A 24,364-nucleotide genomic window follows, 5' to 3' on the forward strand; every position below is an offset into this window, starting at 1 on the left:
ACAGTAGAGTGGATGAAGCCAAGAATCAAATCAATGATTTGGAACATAAGGAAGCAAAAAACAACCAATCAGAACAACAAGAAGAAAAAAGAATCCAAAAAAACAAGGATAGTGTAAGCAGCCTCTGGGACAACTTAAAGCGTTCCAACAGTCTCATCATAGGGGTCCAGAAGAAGAGAAAGAGCAAGAAATTAGATACCTATTTGAAAAAGTAATGAAAGAAAACTTCCCTAATTTGGTGAAGAAAATAGACATGCAAGTCCCAGAAGCACAGAGAGTCCCAAACAAGATGGATGCTAAGAGGCCCACTCCAAGACACATCATAATTAAAATGCTAAAGGTTAAAGATAAAGAGAGAATCATATAAGCTACAAGAGAAAAGCAGTTAAATTATGTACTGGGAGTTCCCATAAGACTGCCAGCTGATTTCTCAAAAGAGACTTTGCAGGCTAGAAGGGATTGGCAAGAAATATTCAAAGTTATGAAAAGCAGGGATCTACAGCAAGATTGCTCTACCCAGCAAAGATATAATTTAGAATTGAAGGGCAGATAAAGAACATCCCAGACAAGAAAAAGCTAAAGGAGTTCATCATGACCAAACCATTATTATATGAAATGTTAAAGGCACTTATTTAAGAAAAAGATAAAAAATATGAACAATAAAATGGCAATAAATACATATCTATCAACAATTGGATCTAAAAAACAAACTAAGCTAACAAGAACAGACACAGAATCTTGGATATGGAGGGGGTTTTGATGGTTGCCAGATGAAAGTGCGAAGATGGGGAATGGGTGAAGAGGTGAAGTAATTAAGTACAAATAGGTAGTTACAGAATAGCCATAGGGATGTAAAGCACAGAATAGGAAATGGAGCAGCCAAAGGACTTATATGCATGACCCATGGACATGAACAATGGTGTGGGGATTGCTTGAGGGAGTGGGCAGTGCTGGGTGGCAGGGGGAAACAGGGAAAAATTGGGGCAATTGTAATAGCATAATATACTTAAAAAGAAAATAAATAAAATAATATTGAAGGAGAAATAAATGCTTCCCAGACAAGAAAAAGCTAAAGGAGTTCATCGCCACCAAGCAAGTATCATATAACAAGACATGTTAAGACTTTTTTAAGAAGGAAAAAATAAGGAATATTAATATGTATTATAAAATGGCAATAAATATGTACCTATCAATAATCACTTTAAATGTAAATGGATTAAATACTCCAATCAAAAAACATAGGGTAGCTGAATGTGTAAGATAACAAGCTATATATACTGTCTACAACAGACCCACTTCAGATATAAAGACACACAGACTGAAAGTAAAGGGAGAGAAAAAGATATTTCATGCAAATGGAAATAAACAAAAGACTGGAGTAGCAATATTTATATCAGATAAAACAAACTTTAAAACAAAGGCTATAATGAGCCAAGGACAGTATGTATAGGACAGGCAATTACACTTTTAAATAGAAGGCCCAGGGAATAAATTATCATCCTTACAGAGTTGTGATGATTGCATGACTGTACATATAAAGGGATTCAATTAGTGTATGATATATAGTAAGCCCTAAATAAGTACTAGCTGTTGTTGCTGTTATTTTTATTACTATTACAATTAGTTATTTCCAAAGATGAGGGAATTCTGTATGCCTTAGAAATCACTAGAACCTGTGCTTCCTGAATTTATAGTTAGAATTTTTCCTGTAGAAGTTGGAATTCTTATATTCCAAATCATTGCTCATTCCAATTTCTCAAACAAACAGGAATACTGGTTCTTATATGCTTTCCCAAGTATTATAAGACTTACTGATGTGAAAGAGCCTCTTACAAAGGTAGGCATGTAAGTGTAAAGTACAGCCTCGTCTATTTTACAGCAGAGCAAATGGTCATCTCCAGTGGTACAGTTTAGGTACTTGAATTACCATGGGTCAGGAGGCCTGCTAATGAGGTGAAGACAAGGTAAGTCCTGTCAGCTGGTTGTAAAAAACGCCTCACTCCCACAGGGCCCCTTCCCACCAACATTGATGAAAACAGGTCAAACCTTTCCATTGGTTGTAAAAAGACCTCGTTCATATCCCCAGCTCTCACACTACCGCTCCACCTTTACCAAGACAGCTGGACTAGAAGGCTGGCATCCTGGCAACAATAGTCCCTTGGCCCTTATCTTCTCCTGCACCCGTTCTACTCTTGGGACATCTCTTTATTTTCTTCCCCCTGTAAGGATGCACCAAACTTTATCTTAAACAATTCCATAACCGAATAAATATGACACCATCGCAAAAAGTTTTCTTGACTGTAATGTGCTCTAGGTGCTATATTCTCTTAGGAATGGCTCAAATTCAAACTTACATTAAACTTTGATTAATGCTAGGGAGTAGCATCCTGGCTATATGAAGGCTGAGAAGAAAATTATTATGCTTTGAGTTTATAGCTGAAAATTTTTCTAAAATAACTAAGGCTTTGCGTGTACAGTATAAATGAATGCTTCTTCGGCAAAGGATCTCTTCCAGAACTAGCAGACACAAAGCACATAGAACTTTTACATGTAGAATTCTGATCTTGATTCAGTACCAACCTTCTACACAATCTACAGTAAGTTATTTAACTTCTCTGATCCTCCATTTTACCTTCTATAATTTTCACTGGAAAATTATTTACCAAAAAACCTGGAAGTGGTCATTCAAGAAATGGTAATCTCCTAATGTTATAATAGGAATTATAAAATGTTTCTACCTCAATATGTTATGTAGGACCTCAAAAGTTTTAACAGAACTTGAAAAGAACATAAATGCAAGACATCTTTATTACTATCAATTTGAGCTCTGTGTAAGTCAGGGTCTAACAAGGAAACAGAAACCACTGCTGCCCAGCTTAGGAGCAGAAAGTGGAAGCTAAGGAAAAAGAACCTGAGGAGTCTGATGATAACATGGACTAGGGTCTTTTTGACTAAACCTCTTTTGTAACATGTTCAGTAAAAAGCCAAACTCAAACAAAAGAAAAGGTCCTCATGGGTTTCAACCAGGTTTGTGGCAACAGGACACAACGCACCACGGAGGTTGAAATCGTTGGTAAATAGGGGACCCCATATGGCCCCTCTCTAAGGAAAATGGTGAAGAAAATTGAAATCAACCAGCACCCAAGTTCACTTGTTGTTTCTGTGGCAAAACCAAGATGAAGAGACAGCAGTAGGGCCTGACACTGGTTCCTGCATTAAAATAGTCACTAGTGGTAACCAGACCTACAACACTACTTCAGCCTTCACAGTAACGTCTGCCATCAGACAACTGAACAAATTGAAAGACCAGTAGAAGCTCCACAATTTGAAACATTGCTAGCCTATAATAAATGGGTTAATTTATGTAACAAAAAAAAAAAAAAAAGAAGAGGAAAGCAGCAACTCAAACAGATACTTGTACACCAATGTTCATAGCAATGTTATTCACAACAAGTGGAACAACCCAAATATGCAACAACAGATAAATGGATAAACACAATGTGGTACATACATACAGAAGAATACTATTCAGTCTTAAAAAGGAATGAAGTTCTGACCCATGCCACAACATGGATGAACCCTGAGGACATTATGCTTAGTACAATAAGTCAGACACAAAAGGACAAATATTTTATGAATGTGCTTAAATGAAATATCTAGAGGAGGCAAATTCATAGACAGAAAGTAGAATAGAGGTTATCAGGGACTGGAGGGGAAGGGGAAATGGAGAGTTTTTGCTTGATAGGTAGTCTCTGTTTGAGGTGACTGATGAAAGAGTGTTGGAAATAATAGTGATAGTTGCACAACATTGTGAATGTAATTAATGCCACTGGATCACACACTTGAAAATTGTTAAAATGGCAAATTTTACATTGTATATATTTCATTACAATTACATAAACCAATAATATTATATACCAAAACCACCAAATTGTGCACTTTAAATGGGTGAATTGTATGGTTAAAAAAGGAAAAAAATGAGGCCTATCTATATGTGAATGAAAATAAACAACTTGTTATATGCTTGTGAATTTGATTGGAAAGGCTCTCTCCCATAAGAAATACATTTTTTTAACCTTTTATTTTAAATAATTTCAGGTGTAGAGAAAAGTTGAAAAAATAATGCAGAGAATTCCTACAAAACCTTTGACCACAGCCCCCAAATATAAAGACTTTACCCCATTTTCTTTATCATTTTCTCTCTATATATAAATGTTTTTATGAAATATTTTTCAGGGTGTTACAGAGCAGATTCCCTCTTTACTCCAAAAAACTTTATTTCCTAAAAAACAAATATATTCTTACTTAACCCCACTAAAATTATCAAAATTAACATTGATACAATACTAACATCTACCTTTTTCAAATTTTAACAAACATCCTAATAATTTTTTGTCACAAAAGTCTTCAATTTTAAAACATTTTAGCCCTGGCTGGTGTGGCTCAGTGGACTGAGTGCTGAGCTGCAAACTGAAAGGTTGCCTGTTCAATTCCCAGGCAGGGTACATTGCCCAGGTTGCAGGCCAGGACCTAGGTTGGGGGCTTGTGAGAGGCAACCGACTGATGTATCTCTTGCAAATTGATGTTTCTCTTCCTCTCTTTTTCCCTCCTTTACCTTAACTCTAAAAATAAATAAATATTTAAAAATTTTTGTTTTAAACTTTTTAAAAGATGTTTTTTTGCTGTCATGTCTCTTTAATCTTTGTCTTTCATGACCTTGACATTTCTTTTTAAATCAGGCTGGTATCTTGTAGCCTACTCCTCAATCTGGGTGTGACTAATATTTACTCATGATTAAGACTGAAGGTATTATTCTTGGAAGAAATACTATAGTAGTGATTTAAAAGGCATAGGATATTGATTTGTCCATTACTGTGTTTAACTTTTATCACTTGGTCAAGGTGGTGTGTGATAGGTTTTCCACTGTAAGGTTACTAAGAAAGCATATTATGGAGAGATACTTAAAGACTTATGAAAATATCCTGTTTTCTCATCAAACTTTCACCAAAGATCATCTTTATAGTGAGTGTGTGTGTGTGTGTGTGTGTGTGTGTGCATAAATTGAGTTTGTGTTTTATCCATTTGCTATTGAGTGTTTGGTCTTCTTTCCCCATGCCCCAAGTTTTAAGAGGTCTTTACACATTATGAATATTAGCTACTTTTCTGTACTGTATGCTGCAGAGATGTTCACCCAGCATTTAATTTCACTTCTGTCTTTCCTTATTGTGCCTTTTTCATGCAAAAAAAAGTTTATTAAGTAATATTTATCAATCTTTTACTACCTCTGTCAATATTTTTTCCTTACTGATCTCTGACCCATTTAAAGTTTATTCTTATGTATGGTGTGAAAGTATGTTCCCAGCCCTAGCCAATGTGGCTCAGTTGGTTGCGCGTCATCCCACAAAATGGAAGGTTGCCGATTGATTCTGGTCAGGGCACATGCCTTGGTTGTGGGTTCAGTTCCTGGTCAGGGTATGTACTGAAGGCAACTAATCAATGTTTCTCTCTAGCATTGATGTTTCTCTCCCTTTCTCTTCTCTAAAAATAAATAAAATATCTTAAAAAAAAAAAAGTATATTCTCTAACCACTATAGAATTAAACTAGAAACCAATAACAAAAGATATCTGGAAACATCTCCAAATATATGGAAATTAACCAATACTTTTTAAAATAGTGCACGGTCGAAGTGGAACACAAAGGATATTTTTTAAATATTAAGAACTGTATATTTAATTTATCAGACAATCAAGAAACTGTGAACAATGACTATTTGGTAATATTAAAAAATTACTAATTTAAAAATAAAAAGTGTTGTGCAGTGGCTGGTGTGGCTCAGCTAGTTGGAGCATCGTCCTGTAACCAAAGGGTTATGGTTCGATTCCAGTCAAGGCACATATCCAGGTTGCAGGTTTGATCCCTGGTCTGGGGCATGTATGATCCCAGGTCCAGGTGCATACAGGAGGCAACCGATCAATGCTTCTCTCTCCCATCGATGTTTCTCTCTCTCCCTCTCCCTCTAAAAAGCAATTTAAAAAATGTCCTTGGGTAAGCATAAAAGTAAAAAGAGTTGTATAAAAGTTAAAATATAACACTTGAAATGTGTATGAACCAGTTAAGCAGTGTTTAGAGGGACATATAAATGTTTATAACAGAAAAAAAGAAAGATCTCAAATCAATGATCTAAGTTTCTACCTTAAGAAACTGAATAAAAGAGAGCAAATGAAACATAAGAAAAAATTAGATGAGAGCAGAAACCTATGAAATTGAAACAGAAAAACAAAAGAGGAAAAAAATAATAAAGTCAATAGCTAGTTCTTTGAAAAGATCAATAAAATGTATAAACCTGTAGCCAGACTAATCAAGAAAAAGAGACAAAACAAAAATTACCAAAAGCAACAAGAGGGAACATCATTACACATTCTACAGCTACTAAAAGGAAAATAAAGGAGTATTGTGAACATAATGCCAATAAATTTGATAACTGAGATAAAACTAACAAATTTCTTTGAAAGAAAAACATTATCAACACTCTCTCTAAAGAAATATATAGCTCTGGCTGGTGTGGCTCAGTGGATTGAACACTGGTCTGCAAACCAAAGGGTCGCCAGTTCAATTCCCAGTCAGGACACAAGCTTGGGTTTCAGGCCAGTCCCCAGTTGGGGGCACTCCAAGAGGCAATCACACATTGATGTTTCTCTCCTTCTCTTTCTCCTTTCCTTCCCCTCTCTCTAAAAATAAATAAATAAAAATCTTAAAAAAGAAATATATAACCGTGACAGTCCCATATCTATTAAAAACATTTATTAAATAAATTTAGTTTGTACTTAAAAACCATCCAACTGAGAAAAATCCAGGCCTAGATTGCTTCACTGTCAAATTCCAGCAAACATTTAAGAAAGAAAGTAACACTGAGCCCTGACCAATGTAGCTCAGTTGGTTGGGCCTCATCCTGCAGAGGGAAAGGTCACAGGCTGATTTCCCTGGGTTGCGCCTAGTCCCTGGTGAGGGTGTGTACGAGAAGCAACTGATTGATGTTTCTCTCCCACGTTGTTGTTTCTCTCCCTCTCCTTCTCCCTCTCTTTAAAAATAAATAATAAATGAAACCTTTATTAAAAAAAGAAATAACACCTATTTTATACAATATCTTCCAGGAAATAGAAGCGGGAATAGTTTCCAACTTGTTTGAGGCCAGCATAACCCTGACGCCAAAGAGCCAAAGTATCACAAAAGAAGAAAACTAAAGACCAACATCCTTCATGGACACAAATGCAAAAAACCTTACAAAATATTAGCAAATTGGATCAAGCCATATATAAAAAAGGTTAATACATCATGAATATTTGATTTTTATCCCAGGAATGCAAGGATAATACAACTTTCCAAAATTCAATGTAATCCACCATACTGATAGATAAAATTATGGGTATGGAAGCCAGAAACTAAGTGCAGATTAAGAGCCAGAAATTACGTGCAGATTAAATATCCTTGATGTTTTAGGGGACTGTGTCACCACCTTGCACAACTCCAAAGGCATCATTTTTATTGCAATCATTGTATTCTATGTGAATGATACCCCTGCCACTGTACAATACAGTGGTATAGCAATTGTATAAAATGATTGCACAAAAGGCAATGCAACCTTGAGCTGGGCTAACAGAAATAAAAGATCCAAATGAAGAGATTTCATCTTCCAGATGAAGAGATTTTATCTTTCAAATGTTCCATGTGTCCCTGTTCACACCATACCTGGAATACTCTATTTAGTCCTGAATTCTGTACTTACAAGAAGGCCAACACATTTCACCAGAGGACCAAAGCAATAATAGGAAAGAGTTCCAAACATCTCATGAGAAGATTGTTGAAGAAACTGGGAAGTGTTTAACTTTCAAAAGAAAGGACCTAGAGAGCACACACTGCACTTTAATTATTTGCTTATAGTCATATGCCCTGAAGACTGTCAATACCCTGAGGGCCAAATCCATGCCCCATTTATTTTTGTATTCCAAAAACCTATCACTGGTCCTGGAACCTGGTAAGTATTCATATTTATGAGGGGTTCAAAAACAGGAAAATTTAAACTTTAATAACAGAAATCAAAAAGTGGTTGCTCTGCATTGGGGAAAGGAGAAAGAATTGATTCCAAGGGGTACTACAACACTATTAAATTTTATAGCATAACATGTAAATGGGTCCCTTTTCCCCATAGCTATAGTTTGTATCTCATTAGCCTGGAATGTGCATGCGCCAATTCTTGATTGATGTATACTAATTACAGTTCTCCTGGTCTAGCAATCAATGGAACCTCTGGGTTTGACTCTGATGTAAGTGTGAAAAGAATATTGGAGATACATTAACTAGCCCCACCTAACTAGTCAAATCACCATGGTGATTAAATGAAGTGACAGGAAGATGACTTTCATCATGCCCAGAAATGATGTAAAAAATATTAGCAATTATGTTAAATATTTGGCAGAATTACACTTAATTTCACAAATAATCTAAATTACAGATGTACTGCTCTTCCAGTGAAAGATGTGTTCTTGAAAAACTCTTCGAAAATAAATTCCTGAGAGGCAATCATATTTCCCTACAACTTGCATTATAATTTCAAATAGTAACAGAAATGCCCAAGTAAACTAAACAAATTATTGGCAGAATCAACTTTAAACTCAATAGACAACAGCAAAGCACATGCTGCAAAGGAAGTATAGCCTGATGACTATAACTCAGATATTCAGACAAGAGTAACACACAAGGCTGTGACCAAGACATAGCCCTTCCACTCAGCCTTGGTTTCCTTATTTAGTAAATAATGAATAAATAATAAAATAGATGGCCTCTTCTACTAAATAAAAACTTCAGGAGTGGGAGAAGATCCAATATATGTAGTCACCTACAACTAGATGAAAACCCTCCTAAGACTATAGGTTAACAAATGAAAGAATCTTGTTACGCTATATAAAGTATATATCAGACCCTTATCAGAGTGTAAAATGCAGTTCTTTACAGTACAGGGCCTTACCAAGTTAGGCTTCCCAGATTCAATTTTCATAAAACTTCACACTTAACATACACATGAGATTATTGAAGCCTGATATGTACTTATGGGAATTTTAGAGGGGTTTTTCCACGAGTAGAAAATTAGTATACATTTACATAATAATAAAACTCCACTTAATGTTTACAGGTAAAACCAATATCCTAATATCTAAAAACTCCATAAAAGAAAAGCTAAATATGGCAAACATTTATACTAATAGTGCTTTTGTCAACAATCACAATTTTAAAAGACCTAATGCATATAGAATAGAACAAAGAAATAATAAAAGAAATCTCCAAACACATATATACAATGAAATTGCACACAGACCTTTTTTTAGCCCAGGGTTTTGAGATTCAGCAGATGCAGGAAACTGAGTTCTCTGAAATGAAAGAAGCCTATGTTAAAGCACCACCATAAATCTTGCTAACTTAAGCATTCAAATAACAATCATCAGTAAGTAGCTCTCCAATCATGCAATTAATCCATTAACTGCATTTAGGTACAAATAATTATTCTGAATATCATTTAGAAAACAAATGTCAAGCCAACTATTAATAATGTAAAATGCATATTTATTATAAATACATGTATAATGTATAATTATGATGCCTGATAAAATGTGCACAAATAAGTGTACTAAGTTCTTAGACACTATATATTAGTATTATACTTAATGCTATAGCCCTGGCTGGTTTAGCTCAGTGGATTGAGCGTCGGCCTGCGAGCTAAGTGTCGCTGGTTCGATCTTCCAGTCAGGGCACATCAGAGAAGGAAAACTCTGACTCCAAAAAACCTCCGCTGCCTTGCGGCATACCTCTTCAGGGGAAAGGCTAAGGGAGTAAACCCCGACAGAAAATCCGGAGCCGGAGTCCCTAAGGCGGTTTGACGTTGTAGTCAACACCGGCAACTCCTGCGGCGCACCTGAAGCCAAGCTGTATCGACTCCGTCTTTCCCTTGGACCCTTCAGCTGCGAAGAGAGGGGGGGTCTGCTGCATGGGCAACAGCAGACCCTCCATATCACCCTGCCCAGGCTCTGTAGCTTCAGCGTCATCACAAGATGTCGATTCAACACGGGAGGAGACAGATACCATGTCACTCCCAAGTCGGACTGCACAGCCATTCTTGGCGGTGCAGATAGACTCTTGAGAAGCTACACCATCGTCTCTCGAGACGGACGGCTGCCGACGACGACGACTTAATGCTATCCTTCTCAGCAACTAAACCAAAAAAAAGTGACAACTTTAATAAAAGGAAGCTTATGAGTTAGAGCGGCAGCCTTTGGAGCAGACACAAGTATACCTTCTCAGAAGATTCACACCAGGGAAAGCAGTGACAATGAAATTCTCATTCTTTACACAAAACTGGATAGCTTCTACGGGAGCCAGGCCTCTGATATAGACAAGATTTTTGGATTCTTCAGTGATGGTGCCTCCTGCCCTCACCTCCAAAAAACTGCTTCCAAGATTAAAAGTCAGAAGCCTTAGGAACTTGTCAGTGATTGGAAGAGACATTAATGCTGCAGTTGTACCTCAGGTTCCAGGCCTGAAATCCTAGAAGAGGTTACTTAAGGCCTTACTGGATGCTGCCATTGATTTTGATCTTCCAAATGAGGAGAGCAAAAAGTTTCAGAAATATCTCCATGAAGACAAAAATCTTGTTCACGTTGCCCACGACCTTATTCAGAAACTCTCTCTTCATACTAGTAATGCCAAGCCATGTTTTTCAAGGACTGTTTATTTTTATGTTTTAAAGATTTTATTTATTTATTTTTAGAGAGAAGGGAAGGGAAGGAGACAGAGAAGGGAAGAAACATCGTTGTACAAGAGAAACATCAATCGGTTGCCTCTCACACACCCCAATCAGGGACCTGGCCTACAACCCAGGCTTGTGCTTTGACTGGGAATTGAACCAGTGACCTTTGGGTTCATAGGCTGGCACTCAATCCACTGAGCCACACCAGCCTTCCAGGACTGTTAATATGAAGTATTTGATGACTTGGAGTTCAAGATGGAAGATTCTGGAAAAGAGCTATTTCAGTCAGTTCCCCACCTGATGGAAAATGGAGCTGTTATTGACTACAGATTTTAACAATCAAATCCCTTGACCTTACTGATAGAGAAAAGGTCCTAGAGTGGGCTCAAGAAAAGTGGAAGCTAAGCATGTTACACATCTATGGGGCCTGGTGGCATGTCCTCCATCCAGCTGGGTATCAGAATGTGCTCAGGAACACTCAAGTTACAAGAGAAATTCAGAAACTACAAAAGCCAAGTAATCTCTTTTCCAGGGTTGTGACTGGACTGTGGATGACACCACTTTCCAAGCCCTTTTTTTGGTGGCCATCAAGCCTAAATCTGACTTAGGACATCTCCTGCTGGTTCAGAAAGGAGATGTAGATGAGTTCAAGAAGCTTCACAAAAGCATGCTGGACAAAGGGATTAAGGTCATCTGCTATGGAAATGAACACGCTGATTTCCACAAGGGGCAGTTCAGTGGGGATGATGAGAGAAGGTCAGCTAAATGCCTCTCTGTAGCACACAGTGAACGAGAGCCCCCAGTACATGAGAGCGCTTCAGAAGTCACCACCGTAGATCAAGCTATAAGGCCCTACTGTGGACAGTGTTTAACAGTCACCTTACAAGAACCCAACACAGTTCCTAGGAAGAACCAAAACCCCAAAAGTTAAAGGTTGGGAGTAGAGTAGGGAGAAGGGAATGTTTCAACTTAATCCTTCGTGCCAGCTGGTTCTTGATCGTACGCAGCCTGTTCCAGCTCAAGAATACCCAAGTGACAACAGCACCCAGGTGTAGCCCCCACCCACACCCCTAGGCTGGACGTGTCAACACAGCAGATTAGTGTGATATCCATGGACTGAGGCTGCTGCTCTGTGTGAAGGACTTGGGATGTAGATGGCATGGAATCACCCTGGCTCTTGTTGCAGTTTTGTACTCTGTTCTTGGTTTTTCACTTAAGTTTAATGGTTTTTTAAAAACAAGACCTGAAGCTTTAGTTTTCTAGATCTTTTACTGTATACAGTATTTTACATACTTGAGCTGTATTAAAAGCTTGTTCATCTAAAAATTTAAAAACATTTTTAATTAAAAGGGAGCTTAGAGGTTATTTATACAGAAATTATCTAGCACTCAATACTAGGAGGGAGTTTTTTTTAAGGGATACATCATATTAAATAATATAAAACATAACATCTTACATTATAACCTTGCTGAAAATCTTCAAATGGATTTTCCTACCTCCTATGTTTGATATGATATGAACAAAAAAATAATGGCTGAAAAATCTCCAGAAGTAATGAGAAACACTAATTTTTTGATTCTGGATACTCAACCAATTCTGACCAGGTTACATGAAAATAAATTCACCCTTAGACACATCATAGGGACCTGCACCAGAGACAACAGAAAATTCTTAAAAGCAACCAAAGAAAAAGCTATGCCCACATTACCTACAAAGAAAGTATAATTATTTTGACAGATGACTTCTAAATAATTAAAACTGAAAGTCAGTATCACATTTTAAGACACTATAATTACTGAAACACCAATTCAGAAGAACCTGTGCACCCCAATGTTCATAGCAGTACTATTTACAATAGCCAAGTGGCGGAAACAGCCTAGGTGCCCATCGGTGGATGAGTAGATCAAAAAATTGTGGTACATTTACACAATGGAATACTACTCAGCAGAAAGAAAATAGGAACTCCTGCCATTTGTGACAACATAGATAGAACTAGAGAAAATTATGCTTAGCAAAATAAACCAGGCAACAAAAGACAAATACCATATGATATCACCTAATACAAGAACCTAATGAACAACACAAACAAACGAGCAAAACTGAACTAGAGGCATGTAAACAAGGAGCAGACTAACAGTGACAAGGGGGGAGAGGGGAAGGATCTAGTCAAGGAACAAGTATGAACATGAACAACAGGGTGGGTACTGACTGTGGGAGCTGGGGGTATGGGGCAGGGGAGAGCAATGGAGGAAAAATTGGGACAGTTGTAATTAAACAACAATAAAATAAAATAAAGAGAAAGAATAATAATTACTTCCAAGTGTTAGATGCTAAGTAAAATAAATGTTAATCTAAAAACAAGGTCAGCAAAAACTATAGCCTACAGGTCAAATCCAGCCTGTTTTTGTACAGCCCATGAGCAAAGAATGGTTTTTACATTTTTTAATGGTTAAAAATACTTAATATTTTGTAACATGAAAATTACATAAAATTCAAATCTATCAACAAAATTTTCTCAGAACACAGTAACACTCACATGTTGATACATTGTCTGCAGTTGCTTGTACACTACAAACTGCCTAGCTGAGTTACTTGAGAACCTGTATGGCCCACACATTTTTTTAAACATATTTTATTTATTTATTTGTTTGTTTATTTATTTATTTTTAGAGAGAGGGGAAAGGAGAAAGAGAGGGAGAGAAACATCACTATGTGGTTGCCTCTCACTCGCGCCCCCAACTGGGGACCTGACATACAACCTAGTCATATGCCCTGACTGGGAATCGAACCAGCGACACTTGGCTCGCAGGCCGACGCTCAATCCACTGAGCCACAGCAGCCAGGGGGTTGGCCCACACATTTTAAAATACTTATTACTGGTCCTTTAAAAAACACTTTGCCAACCCCTGTTCTTTTAAACACTTAGACCAATCAAACTAACTTTCAAGAACAATGGCAGATTAAAATAACTATCAGACAAGTAATATCTGAGTTTTTAAACTCACCAAATAGACTCAAAGGCTATACATTAGGGAAAAAGGAAAATAGCCCTTGAATGAAGGAGTGAACAAGCAAAGGAAACTATTCTAAGTATCTACTGACTGAATAAAACAGAGTCAAAAAGTATAATTTGTGGTGTTGAGAAATATAAAAAGCACAAAAATGAACAACAATAGCATGAATTGGCAGAAGGCAATGAGCAATAAAGCATTCAAGGATCCCTGTATTATTCAACTTTAAGTTTGAACTTTAAGTATATACTATTTTAAAAACTGAAATACTCACTAAAGGAAGACCAAAGAATAGAATACGTAACTTCTTAGGAATGAAATGAGAGAAGCACAGGAAGAAAATAAGAAACTCAGCCCAAAAGAGGAGGGAGGGGTTGCATGAACAGAAGAAAAAAAAAAAGAAATTTCCCAATGAAAAGACAGATTATGAGGATGAATTTTTTTAAATATAGATTTATGCTATTTGTATAAAGACAAATCTAAGGGAAAAGAAACACAAAGTAAAAAGATGGCAAAAGTTACACCACAGAAATAGAAACAAAATGAAAACCAAAGTAGCAATATTAATATTAGACAAAATAGACTTCAAGAGAAAAAGCTTTATCGGAGAAATGATAATGAAGTAAAATAGATTGAAGACTGAAATGAAAAAGACAAATTTTAAAACCTTTCAAAACATAAAGTTAGGGAAGGATTACTTCAACAATATATAAAAGCAGAAACCAGTTAAGAAAAAACATTAAGAAAACAACCCCATTTACATTGCATCAAAAAGAATAAAATACCTAGGAATAAATTTAACCAAAGAGGCAAAAGACCAGTACTCGACAAACTATAAGACATTGAAGAAGATACAAATAAATGGAAGCATACACCATGTTCATGGACAGGAAGAATAAACATCCTTAAAATGTCCATACTACCCAAAGCAATCTATAAATTCAACGTAATCCTATGAAAATACCAATGGTGTTTTTCACAAAACTAAAACAAATAATCCTAAAATTTATATAAAACCACAAAAGACCCTGAACAGCCAAAGCAATCTTGAGAAAAAAGAATAAAGTTGGAGATATCACGTGAGTGGATATCAAACTATACTACAAGGCTAGAGTAATCAAAGCATCTTGGTACTGGCATGAAAACTAAAATAGGTCAATGAAACAGAAGAGAGAACCCAGATATAAACCCACGCCTTTATAGAGGCAAGGATATACAATGGGGTAAAATACAGATAGTCTCTTCAATAAATAGTGCTGGGAAAAATGAAACTAGACCATTTTCTTACACCATATAAAAAATAAGCTCAAAGTTGATTAAAGATGTAAATATAAGAGCTGAAAACATAAAACTCCTAGAAGAAAACACAGGCAGTAAACCCTTTGACATCACTCTTACCATTTTTTTTTTTTTTTCTGGATAGGCATCCTCGTGCAAGAGAAAAACAGAAAAAATAAGCAAATGAAACTTTGTATATCAAAATAAAAAGTTTCTGCACAGCAAAGGAAGCCATTAACAAAACAAAAAGACAATGTACGAAATGGGAGAATGATACATGCTATAAAGGGTTAATATCCAAAACATGTAAGGAACTCATACAATATAACACCAAAAATAAATAAGGAAAAAATGGAAGTGGAGTAAGTAGCAGTGTTGTCCGCTTTCTCCTATCGTGGAAGGATTCGGCTTTCAGATAGAGTGAACAGGGATGGGAACATTGGAGCAGCGTGGGAGAGGGCAGAAACCAATGCCCACACTCTCCAAACGGAGTCATCAGGCTTCCCAGCCCACAGCCTCCACTGCACCGAAAGGGATCTGCTTGGAAACTGCGCTCCCACCATAGGCGCCCTGACCAGCAATGTCTGGGAGGGAGTCAGTGAGGTTTGGTTAAACAGTCAGAGGCGCCAGAAGACAGAAGCCAGCTCTGACTTCAAGAAACTGTGAATTGAGACTTGGTAGGGACCTCCTAGACAGGCAACCCTGCGCCTGAGGATGTGCACACAAAGGTTCTGTCAAACAAAAATGCAGACTAGTGCTGCAGTTTGGAAACTACATGGAGACTTTTTTTGGAAGGGGAGCCGAAACAAGAACTGAGACTGGGCAAGGACCACAGGTGTGCACACCAGCTTGCCAGCATAGTAGCGTTGCTAAACAAAAATGAAGAGCACTAGAGGGTACCACAGGACCAGCAGGGGGGACCCTACTCAGTGTAGCTCACAGCAGATCTCACAGCCAGCCAGCCAGAAAGGAAGATATGAAACCTGTGGAATTTCGACCAGGGGCAGATCCAGAAAGAGCAGAAAGCGGTAAAAACCAGATATTACTGGGACAAATTCCACCCCAGTATTTTTCATGAGTTATTTTCTTGTCCTCCCAGTTTATGCATTTAAAGTCACTAGTTATATTACAGTTTATTCCAAATATCGTATGTTGCTCCTCCCTTCTTATCTTGGTCTTAAATTCTATTTTCTCTCCTACTACCACTAGTATCCATTCTTTCAGCTTAAATTTGACAAGATTTTCCCTCTCTTAGCCTGGTTTCGACTCCCCATTCTCAGTATACCTACCCCCTCTATCATCTCAAATTCACTTCCCTTTCCTTCGAATAACTCTTAAACTTTTCTTTCTTTCTTTTTTCCTTCTTATTCCCATTCCACCTATATCAATCATAGCCCAAAGGCTGTACTGAAGAAAAGCTCTTTCTTTAATCTGTTTCCTACCTTCTCTCCCTCTTTTCTTATCTTTGTTTGTTTGTTTTGTTTATGTTCCCTCTTGCACTAAATATATAACATAATTTCTGTATAAACCTAATACTAACACTTCCACTCTCTCACTTCATTCTGCCTTCTCCCCTCCCTTTTTCAACATACAATGTAAATATTACTTACTGTCTCACAACGCCTTGTCCCTACTCACTACTATTATTACTATTATTACTCTTCCACCTGCCCTCTCAAAAATCATCTTTCTTTCAGTTAGCCAACTCTAATTTGTTTTTCCTTTAGTATAAGTCATAGTCTCTTTACATTTATACTAATACTGGCTCATTTGCTGCTGGTAGTGTGATTGTGGGTGAGGAATATTTTTGAGGGTGTGGGTTTCTTTCCTGGGTTGTGTGTTTATGTTTTAACAGCATCTCCACAAAAGAATTCAAGACATGGTGGGCAGAGTGACTCTCAGTCAGCTAGCCAGAGGGAAGTTTCCACCAAAGAGCAACAAAACAACAACCAAAACAGAAATACAACCAGACATCCTAAACAAATGGCATAAAGGGCATCCCAAGAGCATCAAGCTCAGGAGATCAAAGAGACTGCACCACTGAATCACCCAGGTCTCTTATTACAGAAGGTCACACCACAAGGCAGGAAATCAAATTAGACAAATCTAAGAAACAAAAACAAACAAGAGGAGTCACTTAAAATGGGGAGACAAAGAAACAACCCTCCAATGAAAGGAAAAGAGGAATCCTCAGAAAGAGTGCTTAGATGAAACAAACACAAGCAAACTATCAGACATGGAATTGAGAAGAATGATTATAAAAAAGCTCAATGAACGTGACAAACTCAGAGAAAACTACAAGGACCTCCAGAGGAACTCTAGAGAACTCCAGGGAAACTACAATGAACTCCAGGGAAGCTAACAAGGAACTTACTTCAAACTACACCAGCATTAAAAAGGACATAGAAACTATCAATAAGATCCAGGAGGAAATGAAGAATATAACTCTGAACTGAAGAACACAGTAGAAGGAATAAAAAGCAGGCTAGAGGAAGCAGAGGATTGGAACAGCGAGCTGGAGGACTACATAGAAAAAAATTTCCAGACAGTGCAACAAAACTAGAAAAGACTGAAAAAGAATAAAGAGGTTTTAAGAGAGCTGCAGGACAACATGAAACATAACAATATCTGTATCATAGGGATATCAGATGGAGATGAAGGGGAGCAAGGGATAAAAAATGTGTTTGAAAAGTTATGACAGAAAACTTCCCTGACTTGAGGAGAGAAAAAGTCACACAAGTCCAAGAAGCCCAGAGGGTCCCATTGAAGATAAACCCAAAGAGGCCCACTCTAAGACACATCATAATTAAAATGGTGACATTCAAAGACAAAGAGAAAATTCTAAAGGTAGCAAGAGAGAAACAGCAAATAACATACAAGGGAGCTCCAATAAAACTATCAGTGGATTTCTCAACAGAAACACTACAAGCCAGAAAGGAATGGCAAAAAATATTTCAAGCAATGAAAACAAAGGCCTACAACCAAGACTACTCTACCCAACAAGGTTCTCTTTCAAAATGGAAGGTGAAATAAGGAGTCTTCTAGACAAAAAGAAGGCTAAGGAATACATTTCCACCAAATCAGCATTGCAAGAGATGCTAAAGGAACTGCTTTAAGATGTATAAAAAGAGTAAGAAAGAGAGAACACAGATATAAAGGGGAAAAAAAATCACAATGAGTAAGTACCTATCAATAATAACCTTAAATGTAAACGGATTAAATGCTCCAATAAAAAACATAGGGTAGTGGAATGAATAAGAAAACATGACCCACATATATGCTGTCTACAAGAGACCCACCTCAGAACAAAAGATCTACACAGACTGAAAGAGAAGGGATGGAAAAAAGTATTTCAAGCAAATTGACATGAAAAAAAAGTGGGAGTAGCAATATTTATATCAGACAAAATAGATTTCACAGCAAAGGCCATAAAAAAAGACAAAGAAGGACATTTCATAATACTTAAGGGAACAATCCATCAAGAAGTTATAACCCTGGTAAACATATACACACCCAATATAGGAGCACCCAAATATGTAAGGAAAATATTGGAAGACTACAAGAAGGATATCAACAGCAACACACTCATAGTAGGGGACTTTAACACCCCATTGTCAACAATGGACAGATATTTGAAGCAAAGAAACACCAAAGATATTGAGGCATTGAACAACACTCTAGATCAAATGGACTCAGTTGATATATATTGAACTTTTCACCCTAGAGAAGCAAAATATACATTCTTTTCAAGTGCACATGAAACATTTTCAAATATAGGCCACATGGTAGAACACAAAACAAACCTCAACAAATTCAAGAAAATTAAATTCATATCAAGCATCTTCTCAGATCACAAAGGCCTGAAACTGGAAACCAACCTCAAAAAAAAAAAAAAAATTAAAAACACTCAAATTCATAAAGAATGAAAAATATGCTATTAAATAATGAATGGGTTAACAATGACATCAAGAAAGAAATCAAAAATTTCTGGAAACAAATGAAAATGAACACACAACAGTCCAAAACCTATGGGACACAGTGAAGGCAGTCCTGAGGGGAAGTTCATAGCAATATAGGACTATCTAAAAAGGATAGAGGAAACTCTAATAAAAAATCTAACCCAACAGCTAAAAGAACTAGAGAAACAACAACAAACAAAGCCCAGAGCAAGTAGAAGGAAGGAAATCAGCAAGATCAGAGGAGAATTAAATGACATAGAGACTAAACAAACAATTCAAAAGATCAATAAGACCAAGAGCTAATTCTTTGAAAAGATAGACAAAATTGACAAGGCTTTAACAAGCTCGTCCAGAAAAAGAGAGAGAGATAGAGAGAGAGAAAGAAAGAGAGAGGACCCAAATAAATAAAATCAGATATGGAAGAGGAAAAATCACAACCCATACCACAGAAATACAAAGGATTGTAATAAATTACTACGAACAACTATATGACCACAAATTTGACAACCTGGGTGAAATGGACAAATTTCTGGAAACATATAACCTTCCAAAACTGAATTTAGAAGCAGAAAGCCTGAGGAGACCAATAACAACTAGTGAAATTGAAGCAGTAATCAAAAAACTCCCAGCACACAAAAGTCCTGGGCCAGATAGCTTCACAGGCAAATTTTACAAAACATTTAGGGAAGAACTAACTCCTACTCTTCTCAAACTATTCCAAAAAATCCTAGAAGAGGGAAGACTACCAAACTATTTCTATGAAGCCAGTATTACCCTAATTCCAAAACCAAGTAAAGACACAACAAAGAAAGAAAACTACAGGCCAATATCACTGATGAACATAGATGCTAAAATCCTCAACAAAATAGACTTCCCGCCAAGATGGAGGCCTAGACTGACATGCTCTGTCTCCCTCCACAACTAAGAAGGGAGACAACTACCGAAAAACCAGAAATAACCAGAAGTTCCAGAAAATAAATATAAGTTCAACATATGAAGTTATAAACAAGTGGTGCTCGTCCAGACAGGTAGGAAGGGCAAAGCCAGGGTGGAGAGGTCAAGCTGTGCTGGTGGCAGCAGCAGCTATGCCAACTGTGGCGGGACAGCGGTAAGCACAGACAGCCGTATTTAAGGGAAGGCAAGAAGCACCTGGGGAGCACCCCCAGCTGCAGACCAAACCAGTCAGCTCGTGATTCCAACGCCGGGGAAGGCAGACCCCCATTGCCTTGGTTGTGAGGCCCAGAGGGCATGGAGATGTACGAAGAGGCTCCCAGTCTATCAGCGGAGAGTGACAGCAGGAATCCATCTTGGACCCCACCCCCACACAAAACACCACAGTGTGGCGAGAAGGGTCGCCCGGTAGTGATGAGTGCACGGAGCTCTGCCTCCTATAGCGTAGGAGGTGGGACAGCCCTGCCCAGGAAGTAAAGGTAAACACAAAACAGTCAGGATGGCACAGATCATGATAGAGATCCCAATCATGCAGCTGACCAGACAGCAAATATCTAATCTAACAAAGCAGCAGATAGGAAATCTTTCTGAGGCACAGTTCAGATCTTTGGTAATACAAATGCTTACAGACCTAACAGCAGATCTTAACAAGACGGGGAAGGAATGAAGGCTAGTCCTGCTGAAATTAATGAAAACACATATGAAACTAGTGGAGAGGGAAAGAAAACCAGGTATCAAATCAACAAATCAGAACATAGTGAAGGAACAAACAGTCAGCCAGTGCAGAAAGAGGAAACGAAAAGTGAGGAAAATGAGGTGAGGCTCAGAAACCTACGGGACAGCTATAAGCAGGCCAATGTCAAATCATAGGGTTGCCAGAAGGTGAAAAAGAAGAACTAGAAATTGAAAAATTATGTGAAAAAATAATGAAGCAGAACTTCCCTAACTTGGGGAAGGAAACAGACTTACAGGTCCAGGAAGTACAGAGAGTTCCAAAAAAACTGGACCCAGGAAGAACCACATCAAGATACATTATAATCAAAATGCCAAAGATTAAGGATAAAGAGAGAATCTTAAAAGCAGCAAGAGAGAAGAGAAGAATTATGTACAAAGGGGTCCCAATTAGACTATCAGCTGATTTCTCAAAAGAAACTCTGCGGGCAAGAAGGGGCTGGCAAGAAATATTCAAAGTAATGAAAAGCAAAAACCTACAACCATGATTACTCTATCCAGTGAAGCTGTCATTCAGAATAGAAGGGCAGAGAAAGTGCTTCCAGGACAAAGTAAAACTGAAGGAGTTCATCAGACCCAAACCACTGTCATATGAAATGTTAAAGGGACTTGTTTAGGAGAAAGAGGATCAGAACTATGAACATTAAAATGAAAGCTGTATCACAACAACCAACAACAGAAGCTAGGGAATCAAAACAGAGGCAAAGTAAGTTGGCAATGAGAGTGGGAAAAGAATTACAGGTATGGGGAACATTTTGGGGGGAGGTCAGCTGGGAGGGGTAAGTGGGGAAAGGGAGGGAGATGGTACTGGAATTAAGAAGCATAGTAGAAGGGAGTGGAGTAGACATGAAGATGTTGAGAAGAACTATATGCACAACCAATGGGCATGGACTAAGTGGGGGGCAACTGGAGGGAGGGGGTGGTCACTGGGTGGAGGGGAACAAACGGAAAAGAAATTGGGTCAACTATAACAGCATAATCGATAAAGCATATAAAAAAAAAGAAGAAGAATGCTCAACATCACTAGCCATCAGAGAGATGCAAATTAAAGCCACAATGGGATACCACCTCATACCAGTCAGAATGGCCATCCTCAACAAATAATAAACAAAAAGTGCTGGAGAGAATGTAGAGAAAAGAGAACCCCAGTGCACTGTTGGTAGAAATGCAGACTGGTGCAGCCACTACGGAAAACTACATGGAATTTCCTCAAAAAACTAAAAATGGAACTGTCTTTTGATCCAGCAATTCCATTGGTAGTATTACACCCGAAGAATCCTGAAACACCAATTCAAAAAAACTATGCACCCCTGTGTTCATAGCAGCACTATTTACAATAGTCAGGTGCTGGAAACAACCTAAGTGCTCATCTGTAGGTGAGTGGATTAAAAAATTGTGGTACATTTACGCAATGGAGTACTATGCAAGTGAAAGAAAGAAGGAACTTCTACAATTTGCAACAGCATGGATAGAACTGGAGAGTACTATGCTTAGCGAAATAAGCCAGGTGGCAAAAGACAAATGCCATATGACATCACCTAATACAGGACACTAATGAATACCACAAAGAAATGAGCAAAGTAGAACCAGAGGCAAACAAGGAACAGATTGATAGTGACCAGGGTGGATGGGGGAGGGGGAAAGAGGGCAAAGAAGGGGAAAGGTGTATTCAAGGAAGTAGTAAAAATGACCCATGGACATGGACAATGTGCTAACAGGGTGGGGATTGACTGGGGGGTGAGGGGTGGCGGGGTGGGGGGAAGCAATGTGGGAAAAAGCGGGACAAGTGTAACAAAAATAAATAAATAAATTTTTTAATTAATTAATTAAAAAATGGCCAGAAGACCTGCTTCTCCAAAGAGGACATTCAGATGGCCAAAAGACATGAAAAAATGCTCAACATCACTAATCGTCAGAGAAATACAAATTAAAACCACAATGAGATACTACTTCACACCTGTCAGAATGCTTATCATTAATAATAAACAAACAACACGTTTTGGGGAGGATGGGGAGATAAGAGTAACCTCAAGCACTGCTGGTGCAGTTGTAAACTGGTGCAGCCACTGTGGTAAACAGTATGGAGGTTACTCAAAATATTAATAATAAAACTACCATGTGACCCACAAATTCCACTTCTAGTTATTTATCCAAAGAAATATAAAACACTAATTGAAAAAGATACATGCTCCCCTACTTCACTGTAGTATCATTTATGATAGCAAAGATATGGAAGCAACCTAGATGTCTAATGATAGACAAATGGATAAAGATGTGGTACATATATACAATGAAATATTACTCAGCCATGAGAAAAATGAAATCTTACCATATGTGACAACATGGATGGACCTAGACAATATTATGCTAAGTAAAATAAGTCAAACAAAGAAAGATAAATATATGCTTTCATTTAATTGTGCAATCTAAACAACAAAATAAACAAACAAAACAGAAACAAACTCACAGATACAGAGAACAAACTGATGGTAACCAGATGGAATGGGCTTGAAGGGATGGATGGATGGAAAAGATAAAAGGGATTAAGGAGTACAAGTTGCCAGTTATAAAAACAAGTCACAGAGACATAAAGTGCAGCACAGGGAATATAGTCAATAACATTGTAATAACTATGTGTGGTGTCAGATGGGTACTAGGCTGAGCAGGGTGATCACTTCATAGGGTATGTAAATGTCTAACCACTATATTGTAGACCTGAAGCTAACACAATATTATATGTAAACTGTGATTGAAAAAAATTTTTAAAATAAAAAGATCTAAATATTCAACTACATTAAAATTAGTAACTTCTGTTCCAAAAAGGAAGTAAAGACAGAAAACTAAGATATTTGCAATACAAAACACAACTGAAAAAAAAAAGCCAGAAACTGTAAATAACTACAAATCAATAAAAAGAGCAAATAGAAAAAAAAGCAACACCTGAACCAGGCACAGCACAGCAAAGAAAATGTGAAAACCAACGGTGCTCTACCTTATTGATAATCAGGGAAATGTAAACTAATCTCACATAAATTCTTCATTTCATACCCTCCATATTGACAAAAGGTTAAATTGAAACAATATCGAGGATTTAAGCAACAGGAACTGGTGGTAGAAGTATAAATTGTTATAACCACCTTAGAATTTCCTATAAGTAATGAAGTTGAAGATGTACATACCCCATGGACCAGCAATCCATTTGCAGAAATACACTAGAGAAACTCTTATATAAGGAGACATATATGAAGTCTCTCTGGAAGAAGTCCAGCCATTGTTAATAAAACGAAAAGAGTTTGTGCAACATCAATGTAACCTGGAAGCCAAGGAGAGTGGACTGGAATGTGCATGTGTGAACAATAACAACTTCACTGTACTAGTCAGTGGGGGTGGTATGCCGTAGAGTGAGCATGTGTATTGCATGACCATTGCATTCAAAATAATTGAGCAAGTAAAGCAATGAATCTGCATCAAATTTTGCATTAAGCTTGAACACTCCATGGTGGAAACCTATCAGATGTATCAGAAGGCTTTTGAGGATGATGCAGTGAGTGCAGCACAAATAAAAGTGTGGCACAAATTGACTTCCGGCCAAGATGGAGGTATAGGTAGACACGCTTCACCTCCTTGCACAACCATA

General features: G+C 37.6%; 1 protein-coding gene and 2 pseudogenes across 1 annotated transcript in view; 2 read left to right on the forward strand and 1 right to left on the reverse strand.

Moving 5' to 3' along the window:
• Positions 1 to 24,364, reverse strand: part of BBS4 (Bardet-Biedl syndrome 4) — a 66,293-nt gene that overhangs the window by 33,741 nt on the left and 8,188 nt on the right. Inside the window, exon 2 of the mRNA XM_090270054.1 lies at positions 9,372 to 9,423. Coding sequence (XP_090126180.1) covers positions 9,372 to 9,423 — 52 coding nt within the window. The remainder of the gene's footprint in view (positions 1 to 9,371; positions 9,424 to 24,364) is intronic.
• LOC150015707 (large ribosomal subunit protein eL43 pseudogene) lies at positions 3,013 to 3,373 on the forward strand (annotated as a pseudogene).
• Positions 9,609 to 11,727, forward strand: LOC150015708 (protein FAM118B pseudogene; annotated as a pseudogene).

Source organism: Furipterus horrens, unplaced genomic scaffold (assembly GCF_987537825.1).
Source record: "Furipterus horrens unplaced genomic scaffold, mFurHor1.1.pri manual_scaffold_3, whole genome shotgun sequence".
Lineage (NCBI taxonomy): Eukaryota > Metazoa > Chordata > Mammalia > Chiroptera > Furipteridae > Furipterus > Furipterus horrens.